The 24,636-nt window shown below is 50.6% G+C and overlaps 1 protein-coding gene across 1 annotated transcript in view; it reads left to right on the top strand.

The window, feature by feature from the left end:
* Positions 1 to 23,828, top strand: part of LOC144820245 (transmembrane protease serine 11C-like) — a 405,011-nt gene extending 381,183 nt beyond the window's left edge. The window contains exon 10 of the mRNA XM_078677842.1: positions 23,548 to 23,828. Coding sequence (XP_078533968.1) covers positions 23,548 to 23,828 — 281 coding nt within the window. The remainder of the gene's footprint in view (positions 1 to 23,547) is intronic.
* The last annotated feature ends 808 nt before the right edge of the window (positions 23,829 to 24,636 follow it).

Below are 24,636 nucleotides of genomic sequence, written 5' to 3'. Positions count from 1 at the left end.
AAAATTAGGTTTTTTGGACTATTTGTTAGGTTTGCAAGGGATTCTGGGTAACAGAAACTGGTGTGAGGCAGTCAAGTCACCGTCTCCTGGATTTCCCTGGGTGTCTACTTTTCAAAAATGTATAGGTTTGCTAGTTTCCCTAGGTGCCGGCAGAGCTAGGGTACAAAAACTACAGCTAGGCACTCTGCCAAAAAAGGGTCCTTTTTCACTGTGAAATAGAGGTGGGACCACGTTGTGTTTTGCGCCGTTTCCTGTCGCGGGCACAAGCCCGACCCACACAAGTGAGGTACCATTTTTATTGGAAGACTTAGGGTAATTCAGATTTGTAAATCAACTGTTATTACCTATTGAGTTTTCATGCATTTCTCTCTTCCAAATGAAAGATGTTCTGTAAAAAAGAAGTCATTTTGAAAAATGACCAATAAGTCTCATGCTAGTATGAGTATTCCCAATTTTGAAAATGTGCAAATATGTACTGTTTATAAACTTTATAATTTGTACCCATTTCAGAAATACATAGGTGTCTTTCATACCGATGTTTACATGTATACATTTTCCCAGAATAATTGCTCTAAACCCTGTACATAATAAAATACCATTGCAAGTTGCTGCGCAGTTTTTGGCTATGGGTTCGTTGGGTTCTTGGTGAACCTACAAGTCCTGTATATCCCCACAACCAGGAAGGTCCAGTGGATGTAACGGTATATTGCTTTCAAAGAGTTGTCATAATTACAAGAAGTTACAGGTGAAAACGTTGACACAAAAGGCTGTTTTTTCAAACCAATTTTAAATGTTTCCAATATTTAACTGTTTAATTTCTATAAAGAAACCTTCATGGATTTAGACAAATGACCCCTTTCTGAATTCAGAATTTTGTCTCCTTTTATAAACTCTATAGCTGTCCAGGATACATTATTGCTTTCATACTCATTTGTACCATTAACTGGAAGGAGGTTGAAAGCACTAAAAATAGCAAAAATAAGCTATGTCCCAGAAAACTGCCCAAACTGTGTGAAAAATGGTGGTTCTCTGACAAAAGACTGTCATTCCCTAAAAGCTGGGGAAATGGTGATTTCAGCCTCACAAACCCTTTTTTGATAACATTTGCAGGGAAAAACCCAGAGGCTTTCATTTGAAGCCCGTTTTTCCCATTTTTCTGAAAAAAACAAAAATGTTACTGTATTTTGCTTAATTTCTGTGACCCCTCCAAGGGAATCCACAAACGCTGGGTACCTTTAGAATCCCCATGATGTTGGAAGAAAAAGACGCAAAATTGGCGTGGATACCTTATGTGGTCAAAATGTTACAGGGGCCTTAGCGCGCACTACCCCAAATAGCCGAAAAAAAGGCTTAGCACTGGAGGGGAAAAGGCCTAGCAGCAAAGGGGTTAAAAGTTAGAAAAGCAAATAATTATAAAAGGTCCGATAAGAAAAGGAAGAAAGGGAATAAGAATATTAAAACAAATTAATTTAGCATCGTTCTATTATTCCTGTCATCAGGTACAGATATTTCCCTCTGGTTTACACTAGAACCTATAGGGGCATATTATCGAGTCCTGGCGATAACTAACACCAGCGCCCTTTAGCAGGAGTTTTTTTTATCGCCTTCTTTCCCTGATAAGTATCGCCTTGTTATCAACGTATTATCAACATGTCGGTAATTGGCGATAGTGTCAGGGAACGGCGTAGAAAACTCCTGCTAACTTCTTATCGATGGCGATTGGGAATTCGGCATTAGCGGCTGGGATCTAGCAATAAGGTCCTTAGCGGCAGAAAAGTCCCTTCTACCCTCCCAGCGATAAGTCTGTTATAATATGCCCCAGAGAGTGAGAAATGCAGACATAGGTGCTGACAGGCAGGTGATGCAGACAGATGGGCTGACAGGTAGGTGATGCATGTATTCATATATATTTGTAGGTATTCAATTTAGCATGAGCCAAGCTTTAAGGGGCATCAGGGTGCTTTACAGAGAGCAAGAGGGTCTCTGCACAGAGCAGTGCTGGGTGTGGTCTTAGTGGAAGCCTGACACAATTCGGACAAACTCTGCTGCGATTCATGGAAATGTAATGTATCATTGGAGGCATGAGGGTTTAAAGTAGTTTGTGTAGAATCACAAGATTGTACGTCAAGTCTTGAAGCTGGGATTAGAACCCTGGTCAGCAGGATTCATCTTCAACAACTTGGTGGATGAATGGGTGGGTGAACAGAGGGTCCTAGAGACAGAGAATGAGACAGGGTGGGTGGATGCATTGATAGAAAAGTAGAGAGAAAGGCAGGTAGACCAACTGGGTGGATAGTTGGAAGGCTGGGCCAGGGGACAGCGATGAACTGGCTAGATGGATGGATGGACGGACGGCTGAAATGCAGACCTACAGGATGGATAGCTGGGTGGATGAGCCAGGAGACTGGCAGACGAGGGCAGCCCTGCACAGGCCTGCCTGCTGTCAGTGTTAGGATGCATGCATCAGATGCACTGCCTCTCAGAGCTGCTCGCGGCAGGGTTGTGTGCTAAGCAGGGCTTTAGGGGGATGAAAAATCCTATGGGGGTGGGTCTCTCGAAGGGACATGCCAGTTGTAATTAAGGGCGTGGTTTCGAGACACAATAGCTAAAAATCTGTTCTTAGCTTTGCATAGTGTACCTCCCCACTGGTATTTTGCTGCTCCTGTCATTGCATACAGATGTATAATACAATACACCTACAACAAGCCAATGGTTGTTAGTTGCGTAAGATAAATAAGCTATACCTGTAAATTTGTTATATATATAATATTGAAAATGCTTCCGTCCTTAAAGATGAGACTGAAAGAAGTATAAAGAGTCTCTTTGATGTTAAGGTAAATGCAGTGAAAGGGGGTCGGACGTACTGCAGTATTTGAAGGGGCCATTGCGCCCAATTGGTGACTGATTTTACTACTGGCTTTGGGAGCAGAGGGGCCTATTTTCCTTCTATCAATTACTGGAGACATTCTTGCTACAGCACTGACCCCATTGGTTTACGTGGCCATGATAACAGGATTCTGAAATATTAAAGTGACAAAGTCCAAAAATGAAGACAAGGAGCAAGCAAACCACAGTTAAATATTTACACTACATAGAAATATATTCATAGGTGCTCTCCTGGTCTGGTATTATCATTTAAATGTGACCTACAGAGCTTCTTTGGGTTAACACAGAGGGTTACAGTATATTATCCATTTGTGAAGTTCCATTGAAGCAGATGGAGCAGAGGGACAGCAAGGTATGAGACTCATGTGACATTTGCAATCTCAACAAGACTGTCTGCAGTGCAGCAGAGTTCTCTAGTTACAAAGAATCACTAAGGTTTCAAAAACAAATGCTAAATACATTCAGATGAAAAGGGACTGTAACCAGTAAACAAGCACTAGCAATGCCAAACGTTTAGTCCTGAGATAATGCATATTGCAAGGTAAATCTGGGGCTCTTGGCAAAGAAGATCGTGAAGGTTTTGGTTGAGAGAGGTACTTGGGACCTTGAAATAGAAGGTCATTGTTATCTTTGCTCAGGACACACTGACCACGGGAGGAGCTCCTGTTACACACAACCTAGATCGGAGTGGATGCAAAGTCCTAAGGAGAATTATAGCCTTTCTGGAGTAAATGGTAATCTTGCCCCGCTGGACCTGCGTCTGGAGCCTGGATGCCTCGCTGGACCTATGTCTGGAACCTGGATGCCTCGCTGGACCTACGTCTCGAACCTGGATGCCCTGCTGGGCCTGCATCTGGAGTCTGGAGTCTGGAGTGGGATGTGGTGGAGCTGGGGAGTCGATGAACCGTGGTGGGAGACATTGATGTGAGACGATCGCCTGTACCCTGTGGTGAAGTCTGGCAGGTCGAATAGAGACACGTTGTTGACCTGTGTGAGAAGACCGCCTTGCGACACTTGGAGCTGTTAATGGTAGAGGCACGCCTGCGCACCAACGTTGTGAGGTCCGCATCGCATACTAAAATCCACCACTACACTGGTGTGCACGGAGGGCAGTACCAATGGTGTGTGCGTCCCCCAGCATCAGAGGCCGGAGGATGTTGGTCTGGCCGTACGCTGTGGAGGCTAAGGCCCCTGTGCTACAGCAAACTTGTGTGGAGTGAGTGCTGCACCTTCATGGCTAAGGGGGCACTGCTGCATCAACTTCATCGGGAAGTCCACAAGCATACTAGGCGGTGACTGCTGTACGCAGCTGAATGAAATCACACCTGGCTGAGGCTCCTGCTGGCTGATTAACAGATTTACAGCCTGATTCATCATTCTCCCGTTTTGCGAGCCCCTAATAGCGATTCATAACGAATCGCTATTAAGGACTTGCAAAACGGGATTCATGTAGAAATTGCATAAAGAAATGCGATTCCTACTCATTCCTTATTTGCGATTAGCAAATTGCTAATCGCAAATTAGGAATAACTCCCCATTCATTCCTATGGGCCAAAAGGCCCATAGGAATGAATGGGGAGTATTCCTTATTTGCGATTAGCAATTTGCTAATCGCAAATAAGATAGCGATTTAAAGGGTGCCAGGGGTGTCCAAATGACACCCTGTAGCACCCCTTAAATGCAAATTGAAACAGGTGTTGCGCACACACATGTCCAAAGGACATGTGTGTGTGCAACATGCAACTTAGAAAAATGCTTTTAAAAGCATTTTTCTAAGTTTTCGCTATTTACCACGAGGTTTGACCTCGCGGTAAATAGCGGGCCGAAATTGCGAATTCGCAATTTTTAAATGGATGATGAATTGCATTTAAGGAATCTCAAATAGAGATTCCTTAAATGTAATTCCTCGCAAAATAGCAAAATCGCTATTACCGATTTTTGCATTTGGGATGATGAATCCCAAATGCAAAAATAGCGCTCGCAAAGGGCCAGATTCTCAGAATCTGGCCCTTTGCGAGCCGATTTCGGCTTGATGAATCAGGCTGTTAGAGAGAGTGCAGTGGATTGCGCCACAGTGTCAATGGCCAGGTAAGGAGAAGGTGGGACACGTAGCGCAGAAGGGCCGGGGGTGAGTCACTCATGCCTAACACATGTAGATGACACACCCCCAGTGGCGGCTCTTCCGCTATGGTGGAAGAGCGTTGCCCGACCGCCTCAAGCAGTGCAGAAGAGGAACAATCATCACATGATGACAACTCAATCAATGAATCAATCAGGGGAATTGTAAACGCGCTACTCACCCCTGGGGGTATCAAGGCGCTGAGGGGGGTGGGGGGGGGGTGCAGAACTGTTAGCTGAAGAGCCAGGTCTTGAGGGTCTTTCTGAAGGTGTTCAAGGAGGGGGCGAGTCTGAAATCTGCTGGCAGCTCATTCCAAGTCTTGGATGCAATGTGGGAGAAGGATCTCTCGCCTGCTCTGGCTCTGTGAATGCGCGGGGTTCGGCCAGTGCGAGTTTGGAAGATCGGATGTCTCTTTTGGGTACGTGGAAGTTGATTCTGTTGTTGAGGTATTTGGGTCAGTTGTTGTGTAGGCATTTGTAGGCATGAGGGAGGATTTTGAAGGTGACTCTTTTCTCCACAGGGAGCCTGTGGAGTCTACGTAGGTGTTGGCTGAAGATTTTGTGCTGAGGGATGCAGAGGACGAGTCTGGCGGGCGGTGTTCTATAATCTCTGGTGTTTGCGGAGTAGGGACTTGTAAATGAGTGCATTTCATTAGTCCAGTCTGCTGGTGATGAGTGCATGGGTGACTATCTTCCTTGACTCCAGGGGGCTCCATTTGAAGGTCTTACGGAGGACATGCAGGGTGTTGAAGCAGCTGGAGGTGACGGTGTAGACTTGTCGATTCATGGTGAGGGATGAGTTGAGTACGATGCTGAGGTTTTTGTCGTGGTCCGAGGGGGTAGGTGGGCTTCCGAGGGCAGCGGACACCAGTTGTTGTCCCATGCTGAAGGTGTGGTTCCAAAGACGAGGACAGCTGTCTTCTCAGCGTTGAGCTACAGGCAGCTGTTGGTCATTGAGACTTTGACCTCATGCATTCCTTCCTGGAAGTTGAGTCTGGCGGTGGTGGGGTCTTTGTGAGCGAGAGGATGAGCTGGGGCGTTATCAGCGTGGGATACGATGTTGAGGCCATGATGTCGGACGATGGTGGCGAGGGGGGCCATGTAAATGTTGAAGAGGGTCGGGCTCAGAGATGACCCCTGTGGGACTCCGCAGGTAATTTACATGGGATCGGAGAGGAAGGGTAGCAGTCTGATCCTTTGGCTTCTTCCAGTGAGGAATGATCGGATATACTCTAGAGCTGTTCCTTGTATGCCAGCGTTGTGTAGTCTGGCGACTAGTGTGCAGTGGGAGGCAGTTTCGAAGGCCGCTGAAAGGTTGAGTAGGATAGGGGATGCCTTGTTAAAGAGGGTGTGGATGTCGCCTGTGGCAGCCAGTAGGGCGATCTCGGTGCTGTGGTAGTTGTGAGGAAAGATGAGGGGTCGGTGGGGGCCCACGAGTGGGTGACTTTCATGGTTGAGGTGTTGTATTCAGCTGTGACCGGCGTCCAGGTGGAGATGGTGGGCTGGCTGGTGTGTCGTGGGGGCGGGGGCCCGTCTGTGGCATCTGGTGGACGGTGAGCAAAGTTGTTGGAGAGTTTTTTGATCTTGAGGTGGAAGTAGGTTCCACGCTTATCGCAGAGGTCTTGGGACAGGGTGATGTCTGTTGCTTTGCTGCGTGGGTTGGTGAATTCATGAATGACCTTGAATAGTTGCTTGTAGTAGGTGGAGTTGTTGAGGATTTGGTTGTGGTAGTCCGTCATGGCGTCCTTGTAGGTGGTGTAGATTTTGGGTGTCTTGGTGTTTCTATGGTTCTTCTCCAGGCATCTGCAAGTGCGCCTTGCTTATTGGGGATCGGTGGTGAACCAGGTGACTTTCCTAGGGCTGTTTGTAGAACTTGTGTAGCGGGGTGCGCTTGTATGTGCAGTTGGAGACCCAAGTGTGGAGTACTCTGGCTGCGGCGCGGGCATCAGATGTGTTGGAGGCTGGGGTGTTGGTTAAGGTCTGGCAGCAGTGGAGGCAGGAGAATGGGCCATGGGTCATGTTTGGCAAGGCCTTTGTCAGTCTCTGAGTTTTCAGTGGTAGAGTGCATGGAGGGTGGCTGAGCTGTAGCAGTGACTGGCTCGAGATCCAGGATTCATGGCGTGGTCGAGGTTGGGTCACAGACGGACCCAGGCGGGCTTGGCTTAGGCGTGCCTTCTGCACAGTGCCCGCCATTTAGTAGTGGAGGGGGAGGAATGATCAGCTGTGAGGCGGCAATGGGCGAGGACAGGGGTGCGGTGCCACAGGGGATGCAGCGATGGGAAGCGGGAATTTCGGGCTCCGAGAAGCCAAAAAAAAGATCAAAAGTTAATAACAAGGGATGACTAACTTATGTAATCATGCGAAGTATCCTCAGGGGGTGGGTAGGACTGCTCCAAACACAGAGCAGTGCATGGGCGGATTGGCATGCCCACTCAAGTGTGCAATGACTGTTTGGTCGGCCATCTCAAGCCACCCAAAGCAGTCATACGCACTTCAATGTTCACAATTCAGGCAGCATTACAGCCTGCTAAGGATGGGCGAAATTTGCGAATTCGCGATCCGCGAATTCGTGCGAAATTGCGAAAAAATTCCGCCAGTTCGCGAATTTTCCTGCGAACTCGCGGATTTTTGTGCCATTTGCACAAATATGTGACCAGGTGTGCCTGTAACTTTGCCAGCGTGCCAAAAGGTGCTGAGGTCCCTTGAGTGAGCTGGCCATTATAGTGGGGACGGGCGGGAAGACGTTTCATACCGCTAGTGTGTGGTGGACGGGGCCAAACGGACGGGGCTTCTATGCAAGTTCACATGCATCTTGTTTATAAAGGGTCAGAGAGCAGCAGATGAGGAGAAAGCAGCCTCCTGGTCACAGGAGCTACACGGGGATGGTGCTCTGGAAACTCATGGATGCAAAAATACATTTGGCACAGGACCCCAGAATCCTTTAGATGTCCAAGATAGCTCTGCTGTGCGTGTTGGTACAAAGCCATTCTGATCCTGCTCAGTGGGTTCAGGCGCATGCAGCTGCTGCTGCTGGACAATGTCCCATCTCATGGTAAACTGCCCCGTACAGGCAGATGCTGGCGCTGGGCAGTAGGGTGCAGTGGCATGTGGGTGCTCCACGCCTGGTACATGCGCATACCGGTGCCAGGGGGGACACGTGTTTATTGGTGCTGTGTATTAAGTTATGACTTTACATTTTGACTGCACCAGACGGTGGTACCACCTACACGGATCAGGAGCATCCAGGCACCAGACTTCATGGTGCAAGAGCATAATGGTGCTGTGCGGTACGGGTATATATGCACTGGGGGCAGGGGGCCACTTAGCACAATGTGTGCTCACACCCAGGGGACTCCGAGGCAATTGAGCACAAATGACTTTCACACTGAGAGGGCTCCTGGGCAGTTCAGCAGCATGGGGGCTCACACCCACTGGGCCCCAGGGCAGTTCAGTAGCGCGTGGGCTCACAACTCCTGGGCAGCTCAGCAGCGTGGGGGCTCACACCCACAGGGCTCCCGGGCAGTTTAGCAGCGCCACCCTCTGGTTCATCACTGCCACCCTCTGATTCATCACAGCACCCTCTGGTTCACCACTGCCACCCTCTGGTTAATCACTGCCACCCTCTGGTTCACCACTGCCACCCTCTGGTTCACCACTGTCACCCTCTGGTTCATCACTGTCACCCTCTGGTTCATCACTACCACCCTCTGGTTCATCACAGCACCCTCTGGTTCACCACTGCCACCCTCTGGTTCATCACTGTCACCCTCTGGTTCATCACTGCCACCCTCTGGTTCCTCACAGCACCCTCTGGTTCATCACTGCCACCCTCTGGTTCATCACTGCCACCCTCTGGTTCACCACTGCCACCCTCTGGTTCACCACTGCCACCCTCTGGTTCATCACTGTCACCCTCTGGTTCATCACTGCCACCCTCTGGTTCATCACAGCACCCTCATGTTTGGCAAGGCCTTTGTCAGTCTCTGAGTTATCAGTGGTAGAGTGCATGGAGGGTGGCTGAGCTGTAGCAGTGACTGGCTCGAGATCCAGGATTCATGGCGTGGTCGAGGTTGGGTCACAGACGGACCCAGGCGGGCTTGGCTTAGGCGTGCCTTCTGCACAGTGCCCGCCATTTAGTAGTGGAGGGGGAGGAATGATCAGCTGTGAGGCGGCAATGGGCGAGGACAGGGGTGCGGTGCCACAGGGGCTGCAGCGATGGGAAGCTGGAATTTCGGGCTCCGAGAAGCCAAAAAAAAGATCAAAAGTTAATAACAAGGGATGACTAACTTATGTAATCATGCGAAGTATCCTCAGGGGGTGGGTAGGACTGCTCCAAACACAGAGCAGTGCATGGGCGGATTGGCATGCCCACTCAAGTGCGCAATGACTGTTTGGTCGGCCAACTCAAGCCACCCAAAGCAGTCATACGCACTTCAATGTTCACAATTCAGGCAGCATTACAGCCTGCTAAGGATGGGCGAAATTTGCGAATTCGCGATCCGCAAATTCGTGCGAAATTGCGAAAAAATTCCGCCAGTTCGCGAATTTTCCTGCGAACTCGCGGATTTTTGTGCCATTTGCACAAATATGTGACCAGGTGTGCCTGTAACTTTGCCAGCATGCCAAAAGGTGCCGAGGTCCCTTGAGTGAGCTGGCCATTATAGTGGGGACGGGCGGGAAGACGTTTCATACCGCTAGTGTGTGGTGGACGGGGCCAAACGGACGGGGCTTCTATGCAAGTTCACATGCATCTTGTTTATAAAGGGTCAGAGAGCAGCAGATGAGGAGAAAACAGCCTCCTGGTCACAGGAGCTACACGGGGATGGTGCTCTGGAAACTCATGGATGCAAAAATACATTTGGCACAGGACCCCAGAATCCTTTAGATGTCCAAGATAGCTCTGCTGTGCGTGTTGGTACAAAGCCATTCTGATCCTGCTCAGTGGGTTCAGGCGCATGCAGCTGCTGCTGCTGGACAATGTCCCATCTCATGGTAAACTGCCCCGTACAGGCAGATGCTGGCGCTGGGCAGTAGGGTGCAGTGGCATGTGGGTGCTCCACGCCTGGTACATGCGCATACCGGTGCCAGGGGGGACACGTGTTTATTGGTGCTGTGTATTAAGTTATGACTTTACATTTTGACTGCACCAGACGGTGGTACCACCTACACGGATCAGGAGCATCCAGGCACCAGACTTCATGGTGCAAGAGCATAATGGTGCTGTGCGGTACGGGTATATATGCACTGGGGGCAGGGGGCCACTTAGCACAATGTGTGCTCACACCCAGAGGACTCCGAGGCAATTGAGCACAAATGACTTTCACACTGAGAGGGCTCCTGGGCAGTTCAGCAGCATGGGGGCTCACACCCACTGGGCCCCAGGGCAGTTCAGTAGCGCGTGGGCTCACAACTCCTGGGCAGCTCAGCATCGTGGGGGCTCACACCCACAGGGCTCCCGGGCAGTTTAGCAGCGCCACCCTCTGGTTCATCACTGCCACCCTCTGATTCATCACAGCACCCTCTGGTTCACCACTGCCACCCTCTGGTTAATCACTGCCACCCTCTGGTTCACCACTGCCACCCTCTGGTTCACCACTGTCACCCTCTGGTTCATCACTGTCACCCTCTGGTTCATCACTACCACCCTCTGGTTCATCACAGCACTCTCTGGTTCACCACTGTCACCCTCTGGTTCATCACTGCCACCCTCTGGTTCATCACAGCACCCTCATGTTTGGCAAGGCCTTTGTCAGTCTCTGAGTTATCAGTGGTAGAGTGCATGGAGGGTGGCTGAGCTGTAGCAGTGACTGGCTCGAGATCCAGGATTCATGGCGTGGTCGAGGTTGGGTCACAGACGGACCCAGGCGGGCTTGGCTTAGGCGTGCCTTCTGCACAGTGCCCGCCATTTAGTAGTGGAGGGGGAGGAATGATCAGCTGTGAGGCGGCAATGGGCGAGGACAGGGGTGCGGTGCCACAGGGGCTGCAGCGATGGGAAGCTGGAATTTCGGGCTCCGAGAAGCCAAAAAAAAGATCAAAAGTTAATAACAAGGGATGACTAACTTATGTAATCATGCGAAGTATCCTCAGGGGGTGGGTAGGACTGCTCCAAACACAGAGCAGTGCATGGGCGGATTGGCATGCCCACTCAAGTGCGCAATGACTGTTTGGTCGGCCAACTCAAGCCACCCAAAGCAGTCATACGCACTTCAATGTTCACAATTCAGGCAGCATTACAGCCTGCTAAGGATGGGCGAAATTTGCGAATTCGCGATCCGCAAATTCGTGCGAAATTGCGAAAAAATTCCGCCAGTTCGCGAATTTTCCTGCGAACTCGCGGATTTTTGTGCCATTTGCACAAATATGTGACCAGGTGTGCCTGTAACTTTGCCAGCGTGCCAAAAGGTGCCGAGGTCCCTTGAGTGAGCTGGCCATTATAGTGGGGACGGGCGGGAAGACGTTTCATACCGCTAGTGTGTGGTGGACGGGGCCAAACGGACGGGGCTTCTATGCAAGTTCACATGCATCTTGTTTATAAAGGGTCAGAGAGCAGCAGATGAGGAGAAAACAGCCTCCTGGTCACAGGAGCTACACGGGGATGGTGCTCTGGAAACTCATGGATGCAAAAATACATTTGGCACAGGACCCCAGAATCCTTTAGATGTCCAAGATAGCTCTGCTGTGCGTGTTGGTACAAAGCCATTCTGATCCTGCTCAGTGGGTTCAGGCGCATGCAGCTGCTGCTGCTGGACAATGTCCCATCTCATGGTAAACTGCCCCGTACAGGCAGATGCTGGCGCTGGGCAGTAGGGTGCAGTGGCATGTGGGTGCTCCACGCCTGGTACATGCGCATACCGGTGCCAGGGGGGACACGTGTTTATTGGTGCTGTGTATTAAGTTATGACTTTACATTTTGACTGCACCAGACGGTGGTACCACCTACACGGATCAGGAGCATCCAGGCACCAGACTTCATGGTGCAAGAGCATAATGGTGCTGTGCGGTACGGGTATATATGCACTGGGGGCAGGGGGCCACTTAGCACAATGTGTGCTCACACCCAGAGGACTCCGAGGCAATTGAGCACAAATGACTTTCACACTGAGAGGGCTCCTGGGCAGTTCAGCAGCATGGGGGCTCACACCCACTGGGCCCCAGGGCAGTTCAGTAGCGCGTGGGCTCACAACTCCTGGGCAGCTCAGCATCGTGGGGGCTCACACCCACAGGGCTCCCGGGCAGTTTAGCAGCGCCACCCTCTGGTTCATCACTGCCACCCTCTGATTCATCACAGCACCCTCTGGTTCACCACTGCCACCCTCTGGTTAATCACTGCCACCCTCTGGTTCACCACTGCCACCCTCTGGTTCACCACTGTCACCCTCTGGTTCATCACTGTCACCCTCTGGTTCATCACTACCACCCTCTGGTTCATCACAGCACTCTCTGGTTCACCACTGCCACCCTCTGGTTCATCACTGTCACCCTCTGGTTCATCACTGCCACCCTCTGGTTCATCACAGCACCCTCTGGTTCATCACTGCCACCCTCTGGTTCATCACTGCCACCCTCTGGTTCACCACTGCCACCCTCTGGTTCACCACTGTCACCCTCTGGTTCATCACGGTCACCCTCTGGTTCATCACTGCCACCCTCTGGTTCATCACAGCACCCTCTGGTTCACCGCTGCCACCCTCTGGTTCAGCACTGTCACCCTCTGGTTCATCACTGTCACCCTCTGGTTCATCACTGCCACCCTCTGGTTCACCACTGCCACCCTCTGGTTCATCACTGCCACCCTCTGGTTCATCACAGCACCCATTGGTTCACCACTGCCACCCTCTGGTTCATCACTGCCACCCTCTGGTTCATCACTGCCACCCTCTGGATCATCACTGCCACCCTCTGGTTCATCACTGCCACCCTCTGGTTCGCCACTGCCACCCTCTGGATCATCACTGTCACCCTCTGGTTCATCACTGCCACCCTCTGTTTCATTACAGCACCCTCTGGTTCACCAGTGCCACCCTCTGGTTCATCACTGCCATCCTCTGGTTCATCACTGCCACCCTCTGGTTCACCACTGCCACCCTCTGGTTGATCACTGCCATCCTCGGGTTCATCACAGCACCCTCTGGTTCACCACTGCCACCCTCTAGTTCATCACAGCTCCCTCTGGTTCACCACTGCCACCCTCTGGTTCATCACTGCCACCATCTGGTTCATCACAGCACCCTCTGGTTATCCACTGCCACCCTCTGGTTCATCACTGCCACCCACTAGTTCATCACTGCCACCCTCTGGTTCACCACTGCCACCCTCTGGATCGTCACTGTCACTGTCACCCTCTGGTTCATCACTGCCACCCTCTGGTTCATTACTGCCACCATCTGGTTCATCACAGCACCCTCTGGTTCACCCCTGCCACCCTCTGGTTCATCACTGCCACCCTCTGGTTCATCACTGTCACCCTCTGGTTCATCACTGCCACCCTCTGGTTCATCACAGCACCCTCTGGTTCACCACTGCCACCCTCTGGTTCATCACTGCCACCCTCTGGTTCATCACTGCCACCCTCTGGTTCGCCACTGCCACCCTCTGGATCATCACTGCCACCCTCTGGTTCATCACTGCCACCCTCTGGTTCGCCACTGCCACCCTCTGGATCATCACTGTCACCCTCTGGTTCATCACTGCCACCCTCTGGTTCATCACAGCACCCTCTGGTTCACCAGTGCCACCCTCTGGTTCATCACTGCCACCCTCTGGTTCATCACTGCCACCCTCTGGTTCACCACTGCCACCCTCTGGTTGATCACTGCCATCCTCGGATTCATCACAGCACCCTCTGGTTCACCACTGCCACCCTCTGGTTCATCACTGCCACCCTCTAGTTCATCACAGCTCCCTCTGGTTCACCACTGCCACCCTCTGGTTCATTACTGCCACCATCTGGTTCATCACAGCACCCTCTGGTTATCCACTGCCACCCTCTGGTTCATCTCTGCCACCCACTAGTTCATCACTGCCACCCTCTGGTTCACCACTGCCACCCTCTTGATCGTCACTGTCACTGTCTCCCTCTGGTTCATCACTGCCACCCTCCGGGTCACCACTGCCACCCTCTGGTTCATCACTGCCACCCTCTGGTTCATCACTGCCACCATCTGGTTCAACACAGCACCATCTGGTTCACCCCTGCCACCCTCTGGTTCATCACTGCCACCCTCTGGTTCATCACTGCCACCCTCTGGTTCACCACTGCCACCCTCTGGGTCACCACTGCCACCGTCTGGCTCATCACAGCACCCTCTGGTTCACCACTGCCACCCTCTGGTTTACCACTGCCACCCTCTGGTTCATCATTGCCACCCTCTGGTTCATCACTGCCACCCTCTGGTTCACCACTGCCACCCTCTGGTTCACTACTGCCACCCTCTGGTTCATCACTGCCACCCTCTGGTTCATCACTGCCACCCTCCAGTTCACCACTGCCACCCTTTGGTTTACCACTGCCACCCTCTGGTTCATCACAGCACCCTCTGGTTCACCAATGCCACCCTCTGGTTCACCCCTGCCACCATCTGGTTCATCACTGCCACTCTCTGGTTCATCGCTGTCACCCTCTGGTTCACCACTGCCACCCTCTGGTTTATCACTGCCACCCTCTTGTTCGCCACTGCCACCCTCTGGATCATCACTGTCACCCTCTGGTTCATCACTGCCACCCTCTGGTTCATCACAGCACCCTCTGGTTCACCAGTGCCACCCTCTGGTTCATCACTGCCACCCACTGGTTCATCACTGCCACCCTCTGGTTCACCACTGCCACCCTCTGGTTGAACACTGCCATCCTCTGGTTCATCACAGCACCCTCTGGTTCACCACTGCCACCCTCTGGTTCATCACTGCCACCCTCTAGTTCATCACAGCTCCCTCTGCTTCACCACTGTCACCCTCTGGTTCATCACTGCCACCATCTGGTTCATCACAGCACCCTCTGGTTATCCACTGCCACCCTCTGGTTCATCACTGCCACCCACTAGTTCATCACTGCCACCCTCTGGTTCACCACTGCCACCCTCTGGATCGTCACTGTCACTGTCACCCTCTGGTTCATCACTGCCACCCTCTGGTTCACCACTGCCACCCTCTGGTTCATCAATGCCACCCTCCGGTTCATCACTGCCACCATCTGGTTCATCACAGCACCCTCTGGTTCACCCCTGCCACCCTCTGATTCATCACTGCCACCCTCTGGTTCATCACTGCCACCCTCTGGTTCACCACTGCCACCCTCTGACTCACCACTGCCACCCTCTGGCTCATCACAGCACCCTCTGGTTCACCACTGCCACCCTCTGGTTCACCACTGCCACCCTCTGGTTTACCCTTGCCACCATCTGGTTCATCACAGCACCCTCTGGTTCACCACTGTCACCCTCTGGTTTACCACTGTCACCCTCTGGTTCATCACTGCCTCCCTCTGGTTCATCACTGCCACCCTCTGGTTCATCACAGCACCCTCTGGTTCACCAGTGCCACCCTCTGGTTCATCACTGCCACCCACTGGTTCATCACTGCCACCCTCTGGTTCACCACTGCCACCCTCTGGTTGAACACTGCCATCCTCTGGTTCATCACAGCACCCTCTGGTTCACCACTGCCACCCTCTGGTTCATCACTGCCACCCTCTAGTTCATCACAGCTCCCTCTGCTTCACCACTGTCACCCTCTGGTTCATCACTGCCACCATCTGGTTCATCACAGCACCCTCTGGTTATCCACTGCCACCCTCTGGTTCATCACTGCCACCAACTAGTTCATCACTGCCACCCTCTGGTTCACCACTTCCACCCTCTGGATCGTCACTGTCACTGTCACCCTCTGGTTCATCACTGCCACCCTCTGGTTCACCACTGCCACCCTCTGGTTCATCACTGCCACCCTCCGGTTCATCACTGCCACCATCTGGTTCATCACAGCACCCTCTGGTTCACCCCTGCCACCCTCTGGTTCACCACTGCCACCCTCTGGTTCATCACTGCCACCCTCCGGTTCATCACTGCCACCCTCTGGTTCATCACTGCCACCCTCTGGTTCACCACTGCCACCCTCTGGCTCACCACTGCCACCCTCTGGCTCATCACAGCACCCTCTGGTTCACCACTGCCACCCTCTGGTTCACCACTGCCACCCTCTGGTTTACCCTTGCCACCATCTGGTTCATCACAGCACCCTCTGGTTCACCACTGTCACCCTCTGGTTTACCACTGTCACCCTCTGGTTCATCACTGCCTCCCTCTGGTTCATCACTGCCACCCTCTGGTTCACCACTGCCACCCTCTGGTTCACCCCTGCCACCCTCTGGTTCATCTCTGCCACCCTCTGGTTCATCACTGCCACCCTCCACTTCACCACTACCACCCTCTGGTTCACCACTGCCACCCTCTGGTTCATCACAGCACCCTCTGGTTCACCAATGCCACCCTCTGGTTCACCCCTGCCACCATCTGCTTCATCACTGCCACTCTCTGGTTCATCACTGTCACCCTCTGGTTCACCACTGCTACCCTCTGGTTCATCACTGCCACCCTCCGGTTCACCACTGCCACCCTCTGGTTCATCACTGTCACCCTCTGGTTCACCACTGCCACCCTCTGGTTCACCACTGCCACCCTCTGGTTCACCACTGCCACCCTCTGGTTCACCACTGCCACCCTCTGGTTCATCACAGCACCCTCTGGTTCACCACTGTAGATTAACGGGGAGAAAGCACACTAGCCCAGCCTCAACCGGGGGCTGGTTAATGTGTTACTGAATTTGAGCTTCAAGTCCGGCACCTGCTTCCTTATCTGTAAGTGCTTCCTGTTGTGGTTTAATTTTTGTGACAGCCTGGAGCATTGTGCCATACTTGTAACTATTCTCTGACCCTACTTCGAGGGTCAGAGCAGGGTCAGAGAATAGTTGCAAGTACGCAACAACTCTGGAGGCGCCGCTCAGGAAGTGGTTCATCACTGCCACCCTCTGGTTCATCACTGCCACCCTCTGATTCACCACTGCCACCCTCTGGCTCACCACTGCCACCCTCTGGCTCATCACAGCACCCTCTGGCACTTACAGCAGGTGCCAAAGTTGAAGTTAATTTCTTTGTAACCATTTTGTAAATGGTCACAAAGAAATTAGCTTCAACTTGGGCACCTGCTGTAACCCTGTAAGTGCTTCATGTACTTCAGTTTTTGAAAATCCGTCCCGCACGTGATTTCGCAGAGTTTTTCTGCAATTTCGCGAGATTCGCGGACCACGAAATTGCAGAAAATACGCAAATTCCGCGAACGGAACGGATTTTACGCCCATGCTTAGAGCCTGCATGGAGGACATGGCCACCCTTCCAGCCCCTGGCAGCATGACTTGTCCCATTGCCGATTACCAATCCCACCGCTGCATAGCAGCATTGTGATTGACTCAGGGGAGGGAGCCTGGCTGCCTACTTCCTTTTCCTGGAAGCTGACGCAGGAGAGCAGGAGCTACAAAGACACAGAACACAGCTTCAAGGTAAGACTTCCCTCAACAAATTCTTAACAACACATGCTCACACACACATCCCCGGGTCCACGTATCATCCAGTCTTTTTTCCCCGCATTTACCACCTCACAGCTGTCCAGCCCCTGCACTTCTCAATAGTGGCCGCTGTGCGCCCAAGCACTGTGGGCGTACCACTTGTGTGCCTAAGGCACATACGTAGTTGCAAAGCATGCCATCACCTCGCATTCCATTCCAATGCATACTAATACTAGGCACATTGCAACAGTAGAGTGGGAGTTGCATAGCACAGACATAAAGATCACTGTCCCCAATTCAGTGAGTGTAACCCAAAACTAATCGTTGCACCACAAACTCAACCGTGAACCCTGGAATTCCTGTTTTGAGCCCCCAAAGCACACACAAAATCATATTTGAGACGGATGCACACCCCATTTTTCATATTTTAGCCCATAATACACCCCATTTTTCATATTTTACCACAAAATGCACCAATGTTTTCATATTTTACCACAAAATACACCCCATTTTTCACATTTTACCCCCAAATCTCCCCATTGTTCAAATTGTACCCTAAAATGCACCCCATTTTTCCTATTTTACCCCAAAATACACCCCATTTTTCATATTCTACACCATAATACATCTCATTTTTCATATCTACCCCAAAAACACCAGAAATTAAAAAATTTCCATCCGAAACCCATACTGACCCAAAATACTTAAATTACACCATTACTGACCTCACAATGTGTTGCATTCAAATGCGATGTGACGGCACCTGCGTTGTCAGAGTTGCGTGGTTACCGATGTACTGCTTGCATTGTATTTGTCGACTCCCAAGCCAAAGGCAACCATAGCTATGCTGTTTGCGTCCGACTGTCCATGAACAGCGCTCAGCATCAAGGATCATTCCTCTTGGATACTCCACCGATATGATGCCAACAACCTCCTCGGCATCAACCCTGGACGCCACCTCGCCTGCCAGGAACAACCTCATCTCTGGACATCGCTATCGCCATCACTGATGGCTGCAGTGTCACCCGCAAGGAGCACCCTGATCGCCAGACAGGAGGCCTTGCCATCACCTACAGAAGCACACTCTGACTGACCAGGCACTCTATGACCCAAGGGTGCCCATGGACTACGGCAACTCCAAGATCCGAACAAGGCCCATGAACATCCTCTGCAGCACCCTCATGTGCAGGCCCCCGGGCCATGGCCCCCATTCTCCAATTCCATTGTAGACCTCATTGCACCCCAGGGTCTCCCATCCACAGCAGACATCCAACTCAGTGACATAAATTTCCACTTGGGCAACCCAAGTGACATGACCATCAACCCCTCCTGGGTAAGGTCACCGACGTCAGACTCAAGCAGCAAGGCACCTCAACAGGCCACATAACAAGACACACAGTCGAGCATGTCACCTATGCCAGCGGGTACTTCCACAACAGCCACAACGCCAGACTCTCCTGGCACTACCATCATCAGATGAATCATGTCTTCACCTTGCCCAGCCCCATCATCGCACCCACTCGCAGCTGGATCAAGGCCACCGCAGAACATCTTGTTAACTCCCTCCGCACCAACACTCCATCAATGCTTCCAAACGATGACACCGCATTTTTGTCACATGGCAGTGCTGCAACATTGCTTGCAGCGTTGTCCAGCACCAAAAACATGCACAGATGTGGGCCCAAGGCTTATCGCCCTTTTTAAGACCAGCTATTTTCTGGTCTTAAGTTCCTGCAGCTAACGGGCCTTAGCATGCCTTTTTTTGTTGCTTCACGGGTCCGGGCCATCCTTGCTAATAGGGCGAAGTGCGGTTAGCTGGAGTTTTTGAGATATTTAGAGATGGAATGCCTACCTTGCATGTCATTAGCGAAAATTATAGCGGGCATGCAAGGCAATAGACAAACCTGCTGCTATTGCCGGAAAGCTGTCCCTAACGCCTCTTAGCGACAGCTTGCTATTTGGGAGATAAATCTATCGCCACTTTAGCTGCAAAAAAGTGCTGCTAAAGTGGTGATAAGTCCTTGCTAATATGCCCCCTTGTCTCTATCCCAAAACGCTTTAAACTATAAATCAGTTTCGCAACAGAGCACGCTGGGGCTGTGGTAGCTCTGGCTGTGGGACAGGAGTGAGGACTGCATCGCGTCTGAGATGTGGGGACAGACGGGAACTGGTGGTGGAGATAGCGCTGCATTGGGCGGCTCCACAAGTGTGCATACAAACAGCATGGTGATCAGAGCCCACAAATCATGAGGTAAGGTGCACCATTGTCTGGAGGTGACTGGCCCGGAGGCGAGGTGGGTGAACAGCAGATCAGTGAAGAGTCTGACGACGGTGACAATCGTGCCGGCTTACTGGGGGGCACATTAGTTGTGTTGCTATCCACTTCAATGGGAAGCACCCAAGCCAAGACCAGGATGAGTCCTGGGAGTCCCTCTAGATGCACTAGCCACATTAAATGGTGGCAAGATTGCCTGGTAAGGCCAGATACAGATGGGTAGTATCTGAGATAGCACTTTCTGTGTACTGCATGCACATATCTGCCCCTGTGTTGCTGACTTTGCCCTTGGTGGCCAAGGTGGATGGCCCATGACCCCCATCTCGCACAGCAACAGGAGTGGAGGGGCTCACGAGTGGGCCTGTTTCCCAGGGAGCACACCAACCATGATTGTAGCGCAGAAAATAGGTCTGGGAGCCATTGTTTCAAGACGTAAGGGAAAGCTGCTACCTCCCTCTCGGAGAAGGGGCACAGCAAATCAGACCCCATTAGACCCCATTAGGTGGCTGAACTAAGTTTCATTGCGGTTTGCAGCAGTGTGGGGCTCCGTTCATCCTGATATACCCACCTTTTACCCTGTGTTCGCCTCCTGAGTTGGAAGCCATGCAGTATTGAAGATCTGGCGACCTAAGAATCTGACTGCACGTGCCACCCCACGGGGATGCAGTGGGGTTCGGGTGTGTCAGTAGTAGAGCCAGACTTTCTGGGAGCTGAAGACCGCATCCAGGGCCAACTGTGCAATATGACTAAAGACAAAGTGCTGCCCAATACCAAACAAAGCATCCTTGAAAAATATATTCAACCAGGTGGGTTCTCGGTGCAGGCAGGAGCAGGTAACCATGAGTGTTCGATATCAGACAATGCTGCCTTGTTGGCTCTCATCACACAGTCTTGAGACATCCTTGAGGTCAAATAGGTGCAGTGGGCTCAGAAGTCACATTGCTTTGTCAGGATCTACGCAATGCAAAGGAGCAGATCGCGGAGCCTGGGTCTCGAGGACAAAGGATTCCGTCACATCCCTGGAGCAAACAATGTCCAAGCTCACTTCCGTGACCAGGGAACCGGTGGCACAAGTGGAAGACGCAGAGGGAAGGGCACGCTGTAACAACCTACACTTCGTTGGATTCACCCGGGGAACAAGGGTGCTTTGATGGAGTTGTTCCTAGATCACTGGTTCAGAAAGTTTGCCCCATCTAGAGCCCTGTTCTGCTGTTTTCTGGTCGGGCTGGCTCATTGGACTCTGGTTTGCCGCCTTCCCCTGTATGCCAGGTCTAGACAAGTTATTGGTAAACTTATGAACTATATGGATTGCGCTATCATCCTTAAACATACCCGGCTCCAGGAGAACAGTTTGTACGAATCACATTCTTTTATGATCTTTCCGAACTACACCAGGCTGGTGTAGCAACAGCATCAGTCTTTCCAAGCCACAAAGCAGTGCCTCTGCAAGTGAAACATCCAATATATGCTTCAGATCCCCACGAAACTCAAAGTAATCTATAAATCGCAGATGCCCTGAACAGGTATTCCAGTAGACAGACAACAGGATCCATCTTAAGATTCACACTCCTCCACGCATGGACTCACATTCCTCTTAGGGCAACAAACAGAACATCACTGCAAAGTTAATTGCAGCCACCGGTCCTGTTCATCCTGAAGGAACTCCAGGCGGGTGGCTGACATTCCAGCAGCTGAGGTGGGTCCCCAACCTCTGACATCTAGCACTGCCTCTCCTAAATGATATTGGCATAAATACACTCTAGTTGTGGCCTTCCTCAAACTCAGAATTGTATATTTCTATTGGTAGCCATGCAGCACAAAGAGTGGGTGTTCCAGTTGTAATTTGGCAGCGATCGGGGTTAGCATCTAGCTGAAGCCATCTTGGATTTGGCAGCCATTTTGTTTGCCATGTGCTACCAGGTGCTCACCATGTGCGCTGTCCTACCTTTCTGTCGTCTGCTCTTGTATTTTGCCTAGTGACAAGTTATATTTAGCCTCTTCTGCTTTTCACATGCTCAGTTCGAGCTTGCAGCTTTCTATGCAGCTGTCATTAGTCTGTAACTGTCAGGATGTGTTTACTAGAAGTAGCAACTGCTAGCTCCTCTCACTTGTTGATTGTGCATTTTCTGTATGACCTTATATGTACCTAAAACCTTCTTTCTGTTCTTATACCGCCTTCTTTTGACCCCCTGTGTGGGTATAATAGGTCCATGTTCCTACTGTTCAGTGTGCTACTTCATACACTACCGAAGGGTGTTGTGTGGGAAACATCCTATACCACGCGGATTTTACTCCGCATGGCTTTTACAACGCGTCCCTTACAACGCAAGTCGTAACCACGACTTGCGCTGGAGGGCGCTAGAGGATTAAGAATAGTATATTTACGATTCCAACACCTTCCCTAGTGTCAACGGGGACTGGTGTGAGAATAGTAAATTATACTATTCACAATCCGCGCCCCCAACGCAAGTCGTGGTAACGACTTGCGTTGTAAGGGATGCGTTGTAAAAGCACATGTTGTGACGGTACGCGTCGTACCGTCATACATCGTGACGGTACGCGTCGTACCATCATACATCCGTGTTGTGTGAATGTAGTTCCACCTCTTGAGGTTAATAAAGCGCATTGTTTTGTATTGCAGTTTCCGTGCCAACTTCTTCCTATTGGTCTAAGGACTTTGTGCAGAGAAGAGAGAACCCCTAGCACTGGTAGGCCTAGCTGAGGCTCACCACGACAAATTGGCGCCCAACCTGTGGGGCTCATCGGCGACTCAGATGCCTGAAGGAGTGGTCAAAACGAAGGATTGGAATCTCGCTATGGACGATCATTGCTCTAGGAGACCCGCATCTTTGCAAACAACGGCGTTTTTCCTCTCTTTCTGATCTGACCATCCAGGGGGTGCCAGTCCTCGACTGAGATCTCTTATGTTGATTCGCTGTGCAATGACCATTTGGTTGATTCAAGAACTTGGCAGTTCGAATCTGGACCTCTGGGATTGGTAAGGTCGTTTTGAGACGCTTGCTGTGGCTTTTGGAATTTGTATTGGCCAATTAGGGATATGTGAGTAGTTGATATATATAAATTGCAATTTATATAGGCAGGTAATGAGGAGAATTTTCTCTTTTTTTAATTGATTTGAACGGCGCAATGTACAAGAGTACTTTAAGTGCTACTTAGGATATAATACTGCATATTCTGCACTATTTGTGGTATGCCTGGTTCTAGCACACTTCGTAGAATGTGTTGCCTTTGTACCAGTTTTAGAATTGATGAAGCACAACCGGCTCCCCCGGAAGGAACGCCTAATAGAGATATGTATATTTAATGTGGTATTTCTTCTATAATGTACAGCACGTTATGGAATAAATATACTCGTAAGGATCCAGAGTTGTGTTGGCCTATGCATGGATCATTTGATTTGCGAAATATTCAGTATATGGAACAATGAATGTTTAAACGAAAGGCGAGGCAAGACATGTTTGACTGTGTACAAATGTGGGAAAAAGAAGAACGTGAATGAATGACACGTGAGCAAGCCTTGATTGAAAAGTAACAACGTAAGAGCATTCATGTGAAAGCATTAGAAATGAAAAATAAAGAAATTAAAGAGAGAGAAGATAGGGAGCGTCATTTACAGGTAAATGGCCAATATGCTGATCGAAGACCTCTCTATCCTATCCTTAATAAACCCCAAGATGATTCTCTTTTGTTAGACCGTTCTCTGCCTCGGTATACTCTTCCTTCTGCTCCTCATGAGTCAGATGAAGACTCTTCTACAGAGCAGGAGAAAGCACGGGTAACTTGTTCTATGTTGTCCGCTGAGCATGCATCTGAAATTAGATCTGCTGCACGTAAAGCCATTCGTAGTGTTGCCCCTGCTTCTGAACTTTTAGATGACATGAAAGATTGGCAGGAAAAGGAGCAAATACATTTTACAGAGGTATTTGCTGCAGCGGTCATTGAGTGGTTTAGGAGACATTCTGGGGAATTATAGCCCAATGATATAGCAAATAACTGTAAGCAAATGGGTGAAGGTCTTTTTGTCTTCTCCCAGGTGGCTGACACAATCAGACGTTTGGTTAAACTGTGTGCTGAAGCAGTCCATTTGCGAGAGGAGAAAAAGGCAGAAGCAGCTGCACCAACATCTCAGATCGGCGTGGCGCAATCTTCTATCTTTGGAACAGATAAGACTATGATAGTTCATGCGAAATCTGTGCGGGAAGCCGCACCTTTGTATATTCCTCCTAGAGGCACAGGAACTAGTGATGATAAGGATTCTACTAATGCAAAGGGTTATTTTGTTTTTAATTGGGTTTACACTCCTTGGAATAGAGCGGGTGTCATGGCTCTTAAAACTGCATTAACTGATCCACAGAAGAATCCAGCAGCTTTTTATGAGGAAGTTGAGGGTGCTATTAGCTCTTGTACTATGACTCTGCCTGATATTGACCTGTTTTTCAGATTGATATTACCACCTGATATGTGGAGAACTGTTCGTAAAGTTAATGATCGTACAGCTTTTGGTGCGGAATGGAAAGATTTAGAACAAATGGATGAAGAAAGGGAACCAGCACAGAAACCATGTCCGTTAATTTTAGATCTCCCCACAGCTATTATAGTAAAGTTAAAGATGATTATTCCTCCTAAAAAGATAGACTGGACAGTATTAGCATCTTGTAAGCAGAAAGTAGATGAATCGGTTTCTGACTTTTCTACACGCTTCGAGGAGGCATTCCACGATTTTAGTGGCCAGTCATTGACAGATGACACGGGCAGGCATCTGCTTGTCGATAAATATATTG

This window comes from Lissotriton helveticus, chromosome 2_1, assembly GCF_964261635.1.
Source record: "Lissotriton helveticus chromosome 2_1, aLisHel1.1, whole genome shotgun sequence".
Taxonomy (NCBI): domain Eukaryota; kingdom Metazoa; phylum Chordata; class Amphibia; order Caudata; family Salamandridae; genus Lissotriton; species Lissotriton helveticus.
This window is presented reverse-complemented; position numbering and strand designations above follow the sequence as displayed.